At 39.0% G+C, this 14082-nt stretch overlaps 1 protein-coding gene across 1 annotated transcript in view; it reads right to left on the reverse strand.

The window, feature by feature from the left end:
- The window catches only part of LOC129624177 (ATP-binding cassette sub-family C member 4-like), a 164348-nt gene that overhangs the window by 23881 nt on the left and 126385 nt on the right, over positions 1 to 14082 (reverse strand). The window contains exons 26-27 of the mRNA XM_055541873.1: positions 13545 to 13700; positions 6372 to 6461 (exon numbers count right to left, since the gene is read on the reverse strand). Coding sequence (XP_055397848.1) covers positions 6372 to 6461; positions 13545 to 13700 — 246 coding nt within the window. The remainder of the gene's footprint in view (positions 1 to 6371; positions 6462 to 13544; positions 13701 to 14082) is intronic.

The raw sequence follows: 14082 nt of genomic DNA on the forward strand, positions 1-14082 counted from the left end.
CACTCACATACATTTTATTCAATGTCATAAATGTTTGGCAGTGAATGTAAATTAAGGGGAAAAACGAGACAAAACAAAACATCTTATTTTCCCCTGACTATGGCTATGGGTGGTATTCATATTAATCTATCTTCATAAAATCATAATCATAAAATTAAAAAATCCTTTTAACCACCAAAATTAATCTGAAACTATATTGTGTGGTAGGGGTCAGTTTAATGAATATTTGTTTTGGAGAAATAAATAGAACAAGAATCAAACTCAGGCTAAACTTATAATTAAAGAACAAAAAGTAAATATACTTCAGGTTAAGAGATTAAGAGATTGATGAGTGAAGGCCAATTAGCAGGGATGCAGAACTACAATGTCAAATAATGAAACATCAAGGGTGAGTGTGCAATGTTTTCATGGTATCCTAAATGCTGGAGCAGCTCTATAAGTAGGATTCTGAATTGTGCTCCTGATGGAGTCCAATCCTGAGAAAGGGAAATCCTGAGTTAGGATTAAATATGGTATTGGTATTTAGCATTTGCATGAAAGGTACACAAACTCTAAAGTGAAAAATTTAGATTCTGGACCAAGCACTTGAACTGAAAATGAGAAAATGGAAGATTTCAGTTTAATTATTGCTCCCAGTTACAAGGAAGAGGGTTTATTGAGTATTCTATGAAACATGTTCATAGATACTCACCCAGGTGATGGGACTGATCAGAAGTGTGACAGTGGCAAGGCTTTTATCACTTTTCTTTCTTAGTTGACCTTGGCAATCCTTGTATATGGAAAGCAATCTTTTTTAAGAGTGACATCCTGACTCTGAAGAAACAATCTCATACTGGCCCCTGACTCAAATGATATCTCATCACAAATCTGGTTTTTGACTCCCTTCCAGGTTGTCCATATCAGCCTGACAATGAATAAAGGCTGTGAGAAAATGATTTTCAGAAGGCACTGTTTTCTGAGATTCTGTCTTCCTTTATGAATTAGGGATGGTTAGGAGAATGATATGAATATGAAGTCTCTCTTTAATGAAACAATAAAGGTATCCACCTCCTAAGATCATCAGAGTATAAAATAAATCAGTATGTGTAGAATTTTCAACAGTGCTTGAAATAAAGAGATCAATAGATATTGCTCATAATTAATATAGCTGTCAGCTAGTCTCTCTTCCAGCCTCCCTGGTGGCTCAGTGGTAAAGAATCCGCCTGGCAATGGAGAAGATGCAGGAAACAAGGGGTTCGACCCCTAGGTCGGGAAGATCCTCCAGAAAAGGAAATGGCAACCCACTCCAGGATTCTTGCCTGGAAAATCCAATGGACAAAGGAGCTCGGAGGACTATAATCCATGGCATCACAAAGAGTTAGTGATTAAACAACAACGATCTCTCCTCATGTCCTTCCTGCTTTATTTCTCTCCTTTGCATGTGTCAGTACTGAGACTTTATTACACATGCATTAGCTTGTTTTTCATCTTCTCCATGAGAATACAAGTTCCAAAAGGGTAGAGACTTTGCCTCTTTTGATGACTGTGAGAGCCCCAGAATCTTAAACACTGCCTATCTAAAAAGCTCTTCATAGATATTTGTTAATGGCATGAATGAAGTTACAAGTTCATCTCAACCTGTGACATATCTGTTCCTATAAATTAGGAAATAAACCCATGTATACAGATGATTCATATGTAATTCTATTTTTATGAAATGTCATTAATTGTAAAATAAATATGTTCCTTATAACAATTAACTGGTTTCAAGATATCATAACATCATACTTCTAAACTGTGGAAACCATTTTGAAAACTTATAATTTAAGGGAGACAGAGCAAGTAAAACTAATCAAAATAATACAGCCAAGTAACAGAATTATTTTTGATTGTGTACATTTGAATTTGTTCTGATCTTCAGATAATTTTTGAGCAAAACTGCAGCCAAGCTGAAACTAATAAACTGAACTTGTAAGACACCCCATTTCTATCATCATAAACATTTTCAGAGTAACCTACTGTGTGTATGGCATCTACCAACCGGGTGCCAATGCCTCTAACAAGAAGTTAACATAGATGTCAGATTGTTTCTATATTTTGCGGAACCTTCTTACTTCTCAAAAAGAAAGGCTGGTGTGGGCTGGAATGAGACAGTTAAATGCAATCAACAGATGGGGAAGAGCTTTTACTAGAGCAGGACCGGCAGTAAAGTAAGTAAAGGGACAGCCTGTTCACCTGAATACAAGGCCCCGGCAAATGGACATGTGACCTGTCCCACTGCAAGGACTGAACCACGTGGTTCCAGATGTACAGGCTGCTAAAGCCCAGGTTTCTGTATCTTGGTTTCCTGTGTGATGAGACACACTTGTGTCCTAACAGAGACACTATCAATGTCAAACATTTAACTGCATGCTTTCTTCCCAGTTTTGACATGACATACCACACTCTTAATAGCATATCCCAGAGTTTAAGCTGTTTTGGTTTTTAACAGAAGCAAACATTGATGGCTCATTTCCAGAGTTTTATCTACTGTGCTCTTTTAACCTTTGTGCTTCATCTTCAGTCACTATTCCTGTTATATTAGGAGAGCTGCATTTGCTTTTAAGGTGCCCCAGTCGTCCGTCTAGTCAAGGCTATGGTTTTTCCAGTGGTCATGTACGGATGTGAGAGTTGGACTGTGAAAAAAGCTGAGCGCCGAAGAATTGATGCTTTTGAACTGTGGTGTTAGAGAAGACTCTTGAGAGTCCCTTGGACTGCAAGGAGATCCAACCAGTCCATTCTGAAGGACATCAGCCCTGGGATTTCTTTAAAGGGAAAGGTGCTGAAGCTGAAACTCCAGTACTTTGGCCACCTCATGCGAAGAGCTGACTCATTGGAAAAGACTCTGATGCTGGGAGGGATTGGGGGCAGGAGGAAAAGGGGATGACAGAGGATGAGATGGCTGGATGGCATCATTGAGTTGATGGACGTGAGTCTGAGTGAACCCTGGGGGTTGGTGATGGACAGGGAGGGCTGGCATGCTGCGATTCATGCAGTCGCAAAGAGTCGGACACGACTGAGTGACTGAACTGAACTGAATCGGCACTAATTTCTGGTGAACCTTCTTCAGTTTATAGTTGTTGTTGTTTAGTCACTCATTCATGCCCAACTCTTGCAATCCTGTGAAATGTAGCCCACCAGGCTCTTCTCTCCATGGAATTTCCCAGGTAAGAATACTGGAATGGGTTGCCATTTCTTCCAGGGGATCTCCTGACCCAGGGATCAAATCCTCATCTCCTGAATTGCAGGTGGATTCTTTACCACTGAGCCACCTGGGAAGCCCAAATATTGTTGTTGTTTTTCAGTATATGAAAAATGTATTTTCAGAATATCCTGAAAAATAACCAAAGTGAGATGGGCAGCATCCATTGAGCTGTCTCCCTTTTGAATGTCCACCTCCTTCAAGGGAGAAGGAGACAGAATTAAGGGGACTTAAAAAAAATTAAAAAGCATCTTGTACTTTTAACTGAAGTTCTTAAAGAGGAAAATAGCAGTGCATTCTTACTCTTAGGCTAACTGTATGAGTCTGGTTCACATTTCCAATTTGATGTCATTTATAAACCAGTGATTGGGGGTTTTAGTCAACCTAAAAATTGACCTCTTTGCTCTAGTGATATTCCTTAGACTGAAAAATCATCCCATCATTGTGTTTCTCTAGGAAGTATTTCTTTATAACATTTTTATGTTTTTCAATGAAAGATTTGGTATATTTTCTAAAAACTAGGATACCAAATCTTAGATTAAAAAACAAAATCATAAAGAAAGAATTCCTAGAGAAAAAGAATGATAAGATGACTTCTCACTAAGAGATATCACTAAAGTAACAGGGTCAATTCCAGAAGCAACACATGGAAACCATACACTTCAATTTATGAAATATACTCATGTTTATTTCTATTTACAGAAACTTCCAAATATAGTTTAAATAAAGCTGGATCTTAGTATCATCTACCATTTCAACCACTTTATCATTTTTAGAATGCACAGGTCAATACATTTTATTCTAAGCTTGGCTCCTACAGATGATTTAAATAGAAGTTAGAGCCAAGTTCTAAAATAGTTTTCAACAGAATTTGTCTCCCAATTAATATTTCTTTACTGCCTATGTAACAATGTGTTCTAAAATTCTCGAGTAATTTTACTACCTGAAAATCTGTGAAGAGAAATCTCAAGATTGGAAACAAATAGGAAAATAAGTTACAAGTATGTCCAGCTTTTTTAAGCTGATAATGTCATGATAATGACATGTCTGATAATTTCCCCATTACATCTTCCCTGTGAGTTTGACAGCAGTGGATCATACTATCTTTATTTACATTTGATAGTTCACTGCTCTCCCCACCTCTTTCTTCTAGAATTTCACTGTAGAAAGACTCATAAATTTAAATGAAATCAGAGGTCCACTGCTTTTCAAGTAGACAATTGAATCAATTGAAACAATTGATCCAAATTGGGAAAATAAAACCCCCACAGTTGTTGGAAAGCAGGGTGGGTATGTAAAGACTCAGTGCCCACATGCTTTCAGAAATCAGAATTACTGGCAGGAAATTGTTAGTCCTTCAAATCTACTTGTTCAGAGTTACAGCTTATCTGTATACTACAGATTTCAGAGATCTCTCAGAAGGGTGACACTAAATGACAGAATGGAGAGTTGGTGAGCAATTGGTCACTAGGATTTTTGAAAAAAACAAAGCACAATTTTTTTTTTAAATAAATAAGCTGCACTTATCTGAATGAAGAGATCAAATACGAAGATCATGGCATCTGGTCCCATCACTTCATGGGAAATAGATGGGGAAACAGTGTCAGACTTTATTTTTCTGGGCTCCAAAATCACTATAGATGATGACTGCAGCCATGAAATTAAAAGATACTTACTCCTTGGAAGGAAAGTTATGACCAACCTAGATAGCATATTCAAAAGCAAAGACATTACTTTGCCAACAAAGGTTCGTCAAGTCAAGGCTAGGGTTTTTCCAGTGGTCATGTATGGATGTGAGAGTTGGACTGTGAAGAAGGCTGAGCGCCAAAGAATTGATGCTTTTGAACTGTGGTGTTGGAGAAGACTCTTGAGAGTCCCCTGGACTGCAAGGAGATCCAACCAGTCCATTCTGAAGGAGATCAGCCCTGGGATTTCTTTGGAAGGAATGATGCTAAAGCTGAAACTCCAGTACTTAGGCCACCTCATGCAAAGAGTTGACTCATTGGAAAAGACTCTGATGCTGGGAGGGATTGGGGGCAGGAGGAGAAGGGGATGACAGAGGATGAGATGGCTGGATGGCATCACTGACTCAATGGCCATGAGTCTCAGTGAACTCCGGGAGCTGGTGATGGACAGGGAGGCCTGGCGTGCTGCAATTCATGAGGTCGCAAAGAGTCGGACACGACTGAGCGAATGATCTGATCTGATCTGATCTGATTTATTAAGTGCTTAATTTTTAAAAGCAAGAGACTGAGCTAGGCCCTATGAGCAATTATAAGTTTGTGGTTTACAAGTCTGGATAGTTTCTGCCATTAATAGCTCAGGATCAATTTGCACAACTATGAAAAATACATAAAATAATATGTGTTAAAATATTTGGCAAAACTAATACAATATTGTAAAGTTTAAAAATAAAATAAAATTTAAAAAAAATAAAGAAAAAAAGAAAAAAAAATACAAACCAATAGCACCTTAAAAGTCAAAATCCATTTCATTCAAGAAAATTCAAATAAGTTATCCAAAGGAAAATACTACACAAATAATAGAACATCCTCCAAAAATGAACCTATTTCTATAAAAACTTGGCAAAAGCTCCAGAGTACTGTTACCTGCATTCACTGTGCAGCATAAAAATGACATTATTGCCAATATATAATTATTATCACATTCCAACTGTATAATTTACCTTTATAAATACTTTCTTGTGAAACTTCACAGCATTTTAGTCATATGATTTCATTTATCTTTTAGTTAATAATGGAAAACTATTATTGCCTCCACTTAGTAGATGTTCCCTAAGACCAGAGAAATACAATGAATATTATAGTCTTATTAGGGTAATTAATTCACTAGGTCACTAGTAGAATTTGAATCCATAATTTTAACATCTAGTTTAGTGCTCCGCTAAAGCCAAAAAAAAAAAAAAAATGTGTCTAGTTGCTCTGGGTTCTAGGGAAAAAGGTAAATGGAAAACTTGAGGCATTATATTGTTGGCTTTCATCATCATCAGTATACACATTTTAAGTGCACTCACGTCATCAATGTTCTCCTAGGAGGTAAACAAAGTCGGTTAAACTTATAGGGTATCCTTAATTACCTGCAATACTTTAAATATACACACAAAGATACTGATGCTAACAAGTTAAATTACCTCTTCTAAAGCATCCCACAGCTCCTCATCCTCATGCACATTGAAGGGATCCAAATTTTTCCTCATTGCTCCACTGAATAAAAAAGGTTCCTAAAGAGCCCAAATAGTAAATGTTATTACTGTGAACTTTATTCATTTTATTCCTGTGCTTATAAAACAGAATTAAAATCCAAGAAAATCAAATTTCACTGTAATCATTAATAATAAGGTTGCAAATACCTGTTCACAAAACAGTATTGGTAAATTAATTTTCCATTGTACAAAGTACATAGCAAAATATCTGGAGACCATTGAACACTAACCAAAGAAAGTGTTAAAGTGCATCCTCTTAAGAAAAAACTGAAGAAGAGAAAGGAAGATTTGATTTTCCTAAAGGCCTTCCTGGTAATATCTGCTTAGTAAAATAATGAAGCTATAATTTGACAAATTTTACATCAAGAGAGCTAGATAAATTGTCAATCCTGCTGTGATACTGGGAAATACCAACAGCACAGTTAGTTATTTCTGCCTTAAAGCAAAATTGTAAGAAAAAAATCTTACAATCTTCATGTGCAGTCTTCAGTGCCAATGTGCACTGAAGAATAAAGAGCAAGCTATTTTCTCCATTGGTAAACCAGTCTTCTAGGATCTGGAATTGCTCCACAGGTGTGAACAGAACATTCCCACACATCCAAGGGCAACGTCAGCTCCTGGGGCCTGCGGCTCCTCTCTCCATGGAGATATCACCTCTGATCCTGCACCAGATGGTCCCCACGATCTCTCACCTGTGCGTCAGGACAACCTGCCTCACAGAACCTCGTTACTAACTGCAAGGTCAGGATTATCTGAAACCCATGGGACCTGTGTCATAATAAAACTGCTTTGATTTAAATAGCTCTTCCTATTCATCTGCTTCCGGAGAAGGCAATGCACCCCACTCCAGTACTTTTGCTTGGAAAATCCCATGGACGGAGGAGCCTGTTGGGCTGCAATCCATGGGGTCGATAAGAGTCGGACATGACAGAGCGACTTCACTTTCACTTTTCACTTTCGTGCATTGGAGAAGGAAATGGCAACCCACTCCAGTGTTCTTGCCTGGAGAATCCCAGGGACGGGGGCGGGGAGCCTGGTGGGCTGCCATCTATGGGATCGCACAGAGTCAGACACGACTGAAGTGACTTAGCATAGCATTAGCATTCATATGCTTCAGTAGGAACCACAAGCAAATTACTCTGGAAATATATGCCTCTTCTGGGCTTTAAGAGAGAATTTTGAAACACATGTAGGCCATTTAAGTTTCTCCTGGAAGGCTCAAGTAAACCATGCCACAAGAATATTGGCAGGAGAAAAGAGTTCAATCAGCTCCTTTCAATGAATGTGTAGAAAAAGGGGAGGCACACATGTGGGAACAAGAGGGGATCTCACTCTTCACAAGTATCTGGAACTGCTGGAATAACCAGCTCAAATCCAAAAGTACAAGCTACATTTAAAAAAGGCAAAGGAACCAGAGATCCAATTGACGACATCGATTGGCTCATAGAAAAAGCAAGATAATTCCAGAAAAAACAACTATTTCTGCTTCATTGACTACACTAAAGCCTTTGACTGTGTGGATCACAACAAACCGTGGAAGATTCTTCAAGAGATAAGAATATGAGACCACCTTACCTGCCTTCTGAGAAACCTGTATGCAGGTAGAGAAGCAACAGTTAAAACCAGATATGGAACAACAGAATGGTTCAAAATTTGGAAAGCAGTACATCAAAGCTGCAGACTGGCATCCCTGCTTATTTAACTTAAATGCAGAAAACATTATGTGAAATGCTGGGCTGGATGAGTCACAAGGTAGAATCAAGATTGCTGGAAGAAGTATCAACAACCTCAGATATGCAGATGATACCACTTTAAGCTGGTTTTATAAAAGGCAGAAGAACCAGAGATCAAATTGCCAATCCACTGGATCATTGAAGAAGCAAGAGAGTTCCAGAAAAACATCTATTTCTGCTTTATTGACTATGCCAAAGCCTTTGACTGTGTGGATCACAATAAACTGGAAAATTCTGAGAGATGGGAATACCAGACCATCTGACCTGCCTCTTGAGAAACATGTATGCAGGTCAGGAAGCAACAATTAGAACTGGACATGGAACAACAGACTGGTTCTAAATAGGAAAAGGAGTACGTCAAGGCTGTATATTGTCACCCTGCTGATTTAACTTCTAAGCAGAGTACATCATGAGAAACGCTGGGCTGGAGGAAGCACAAGCTGGAATCAAGATTGCAGGGAGAAATATCAATAACCTAAGATATGCAGATGACACCACCCTTACAGCAGAAAGTGAAGAAAACTAAAGAGCCTCTTCATGAAAGTGAAAGAGGAGAGTGAAAAAGTTGGCGTAAAGCTCAACATTCAGAAAACTAAAATCATGGCATCCGGTCCCATAACCTCATGGCACATAGATGGGGAAACAGTGTCAGACTTTATTTTTCTGGGCTCCAAAATCACTGCAGATGGTGACAGCAGCCATGAAATCAAAAGATGCTTACTCCTTGGAAGGAAAGTTATGACCAACCTAGACAGCATATTAAAAAGCAGAGACATTTCTTTGTCAACAAAGGTCCGTCTAGTCAAGGCTATGGTTTTTCCAATGGTCATGTATGGATGTGAGAGTTGGACTATAAGGAAAGCTGAGCGATGAAGAATTGATGCTTTTAAACTGTGGTGTTGGAGAAGACTCTTGGGAGTCCCTTGTACTGCAAGGAGACCCAGCCAGTCCATCCTAAAGGAGATCAGTCCTGGGTGTTCATTGGAAGGACTGATGTTGAAGCTGAAACTCTCATACTTTGGCCACCTCATGCAAAGAACTGACTCATATGAAAAGACCCTGATGCTGCATAAGATTGAGGGCAGGAGGAGAAGGGGACAACAGAGGATGAGATGGTTGGATGGCATCACTGACTCAATGGACATGGGTTTGGGTGGACTCTGGGAGTTGGTGATGGACAGGGAGGGCTGGTGTGCTGCGGTTCATGGGGTCACAAAGAGTCGGACATGACTGAGTGACTGAACTGAACTGAACTGAATCACTTTAATGGCAGAAAGTGAAGAGGAACTAAAGAGCCTGTTGATGAATGTGAAAGAGGAGAGGGAAAAATCTGGCTTGAAACTCAATATTCAAAAAACGAAGATCGTGGCATCTGGTCCCATCACTTCATGGCAAGTAGAAGGGGAAAAAGTAGAAACAATGACAGACTTTATTTTCCTGGGCTCCAAAATCACTGTGGATGGTGACTGCAGCCACAAAATTGAAAATGCTTGCTCCTTGGAAGAATAGCTATAACAAACCTGGACAGTATTGAAAAGCAGAGATGTCACTTTGCCGACCAAAGTCCACATAGTCAAAGCTACGGTTTTTCCAGTTGTCAAGTATGGATGTAAGAGCTGGACCATAAAGAAGGCTGAGAGCTGAAAAATTGCTGCTTTTGAACTATGGTATTGGAAAAGACTCTTGAGAGTCTCTTGGACTGCAAGATCAAGCCAGTCAATCCAAAAGGAAATCAACCCTGAATATTCATTGGAAGGATGGATGCTGAAGCTGAAGCTCCAATACTTTGGCCACCTGATGTGAAGAGCTGACTCATTGCAAAAGACTCTGATGCTGGGAAGGATTGAGGGCAAGAGGATAAGGGGATGACAGAGGATGAGATGTTTGGATGGCATCACTGACTCAATGGACATGAGTGTGAGCAAACTCAGGGAGCTAGTGATGGACAGAGAAGCGTGGAGTGCTGCAGTTCATGGGATTGCAAACAGTCAGATATGACTTAGCTACTGAACAACAACAACAGAGGTAATATTGGAAATGTCAGTGCCCCGATCCCTAAGAATAAAGATAGTTAGTACCTACTGAATGTTACCAAGAACCAAGCATGGGTCACAAACATTTTTTAATGCAGTCACATCTTCACAACAAATCTGTGTGGCAGCAATTCCTAGACCTAGTTGAAGGACAAGGACTCTGAAGCTTGGAAGCCAAGTGACTTCATCAAGGCCTCACAGTCGTATGAGGCAGAGCATGAATAAAAATGTGGGTCATGTAGATATTCTGTCTACACTCAAATATTCTACCTTGGCTGCATCCTGAATGATTTCCTGGGTCCCTTTACACCCTGAAAGATCTCTCCAGACTCTCAACCAACATTGCACCTTGGAGACAAAAGCATACAATGGTTGGTGATCAATTCCATGTGGATACAAAGCTTAGCACTGTTTTATAAGCATTCTCTCTGGAGTGTGTACAAAAGCATGCTCAAAAGTAGTGTGGAAACCAACTGAAGAGAACAAAACCCTGATAATGTCATGATATGTTTAGTCTTTGCTCAGATAGGTTTGCAATACATTACTGGCAGAGCTAAGAATCATCTAATATTATTCCTTTATTTATAGAGTTCTTTTATGACTTTCCTGGTGGCTCAGACGGTAAAGTATCTGCCTATAATTTGGGAGACCCGAGTTCAATTCCTGGGTCAGGAAGATCTCCTGGAGAAGGAAAGGGAAACCCACTCCAGTATTCTTGTCAGGAAAATCCCATGAACAGAGGAACCTGGTAGGCTACAGTCCATGGGGTCGCAAAGAGCCAGGCATGACTGTGTGACTTCACTTTCACTTCACTTTTATGTACACAAGCATACAACTTGTTCTTATCAAGAAGCATTAAAAGCAATGCAGGGCATGTTTCTTGATCCTTTCATCCAAGGACATAAAAGAACTTTACAGACATTCCCATTATTTTTGCTGATTTCATCTGGCCCATTGCAGGGGTGGGGACAATGAGAACTTAAAACTTGGGAATCTTATATGATATTATACATGTTTCAATGCCCAGTTCAGGTTCGATGCAGGATACAGGATGCTTGGGGCTCGTGCTCTGGGATGATCCAGAGGGATGGTACAGGGAAGGAGGTGGGAGGGGGTTTAAGGTTGGGGAACACGTTTACACCTGTGGCGGATTCATGTTGATGTATGGCAAAACGAATACAATATTGTAAAGTAAAAAACAAAACAAAACAAAACTTGGGAATCTAAACTCATGCATTTTCTACTATAATCACAGTCTTGAATCTAACAACCAGAGGGAATCTCAAAATACAAGGATGATACATGCTGAAAATTAATTTGCATTTTTCCTTAAAGGGATATATTTTTCAAAAAATTTAATTGTGGTAAAATACACATAACATAAAATTTTCTACCTTAACCAATTTTAAGTGCACAGTTCAGTGGTATTTGGAGAAAGGCATAGCAACCCACTCCAGTATTCTGGCTTAGGAAATCCCATGGGGCAGAGGAGCCTGGTGGGCTACAGTTCCATAGGGTCACAAAGAGGTATTAAATACATCCACACTGTTGTATAGCGATCACCACCATTCAGCCATAGAATTCCTTTCATCTTGAAAAACTGACATTCTGTACCCATTAACAACAATTCCCTGCTCTTTAATCCTGGCAGCTCCTGGCAACCACAATTCTACTTCCTGTCCCCATGAATTATATAGTTACCTCATATCAGCAGAATAATATGGTATTTGTCATTTGTGACTGGGGCTTATTTAACTTAGCATAATGCCCTCAAACTTCATCTGTGTTGTGGTGTGTATCAGAATCTCCTTCCTTTATATGAGTGAATAACATTCCATTGTATGTTATGCACCACATTTTATTTATCCAGTCATCTGTCAGTGGACCCTTGGGTGGCTCTACCTTTCTGCTATTGTGAATAATGCTGCTATGAATATGCATGTACAGATATCTCTTCAAAACCCTGCTTCAATTCTTTTTGGTTTACACCCTACAGTAGAACTGCTGGATCATATGACAGTTCTATATAAGACATACAAATACAATGAAATACTACTCAGTCATAAAAAAGAATGAAATAATGCCATTTCAGCAACATTGATGGACTTAGAGACTATTGTAAGTGTAGTGGGAAAGGCAAAGACAAATACCATATGATGTCACTTATCTATGGAATCTAAAATATGACACAAATAAACTTATCTACAAGACAGAAACAGACTCAAATATAGGGAATATATGTGTTGTTGCCATGGGGATGGAAAGGTGGGGGAGGGAAGGATTGAGAGTTTGGGATTAGCAGATTGAAACTATTATATATAGAATGGAAAAACAATAAGGTCCTACTGCATAGCACAGGGAAGTATATTCAATATCCTGTAATAAACCATAATTAAAAAGAATGTGTATGTGTATATATATTACATATATATTATCTATAATAGATATCACATATAAATAATATATCTTACATATTATATTACAGCAGAATAATTTTACTGTAGACCAGAATCACTTTGTTGGACACTAAAACAAAACTGTAAACCAACTACACTTCAATATAATTTTTTTTTAAAACCTGATATTGGTTGAGAACATCTGTTGAAAATACCTGCTACCTGTTTACAATAGCCAGGACATGGAAGCAACCTAGATGTCCATCAGCAGGCGAATGGATAAGAAAGCTGTGGTACATATACACAATGAAATATTACTCAGCTATTAAAAAGAATGCATTTGAATCAGTTCTCATGAGGTGGTTGAAACTGGAGCCTATTATACAGAGTGAAGTAAGTCATAAAGAAAAATACCAATATAGTATATTAACGCATATATATGGAATTTAGAAAGATGGTAATGATGACCCTATATGAGAGACAGCAAAAGAAACAAAGATGTAAAGAACAGACTTTTGGACTCTGTGGGAGAAGGCAGGGGTGGGATGATTTGAGAGAATAGAATTGAAACATGTATATTATCATATGTGAAATAGATCACCAGTCCAGGTTCAATGCACGAGACAGGGTGCTCAGGGCTGGTGCACTGGGATGAACCTGAGGGATGGGATGGGGAGGGAAGTGGTAGGGGGGTTTAGAATGGGGAACACATGTACACCCATGGCTGATTCATGTGAATGTATGGCACCACAATATTGTAAAGTAATTAGCCTCCAATTAAAATATTAAAAAGAAAACACCTGCTACTAAAGAGTATGGTCTCTTGGGAAATAAAAGATCAATATTTCTATGTAATTTGAAAAAACCCAATCAAATCAAAAGTAATTAAACCTAGGTGCTGTATAAAAAGAACGTGTGAAAATATTCTGATGTGCATACCTGAGGTATAGTCGAGATGTTCATCCTTAAATCTTTAACACCCAACTGCGTTGTCAAGATATCATCAATGTGAATTTTACCTACAGGCTTTGAAAATCTAAAAAGGGCAGCAATGAGGGAACTTTTACCAGCTCCTGTCCTTCCAACAATGCCAACCTGTAAAGAGATACAGGAGGAATTGAGAATTAATAACACACCATAAAGAAAGCTAAGCACTGAAGAATTGATGCTTTTGAACTGTGGTGTTGGAGAAGACTCTTGAGAGTCCCTTGGACTGCAAGGAGATCAGTCCTGAGTGTTCATTGGAAGGACTGATGCTGAAGCTGAAACTCCAATACTTTGGCCACCTGATGTGAAGAGCTGACTCATTTGAAAAGACCCTGATGCTGGGAAAAATTGAGGGCAGGAGAAGAGGACGACAGAGGATGAGATGGTCGGATGACATCACTGACTCAATGGATATAAGTTTGAGTAAAGCCTGGGAGTTGGTGATGGACAGGGAGGCCTGGCGTGCTGCAGCCCATGGGGTTGCAAAGAG

The sequence above is a fragment of the Bubalus kerabau genome, chromosome 12 (genome assembly GCF_029407905.1).
Source record: "Bubalus kerabau isolate K-KA32 ecotype Philippines breed swamp buffalo chromosome 12, PCC_UOA_SB_1v2, whole genome shotgun sequence".
Taxonomy (NCBI): Eukaryota; Metazoa; Chordata; class Mammalia; order Artiodactyla; family Bovidae; genus Bubalus; species Bubalus kerabau.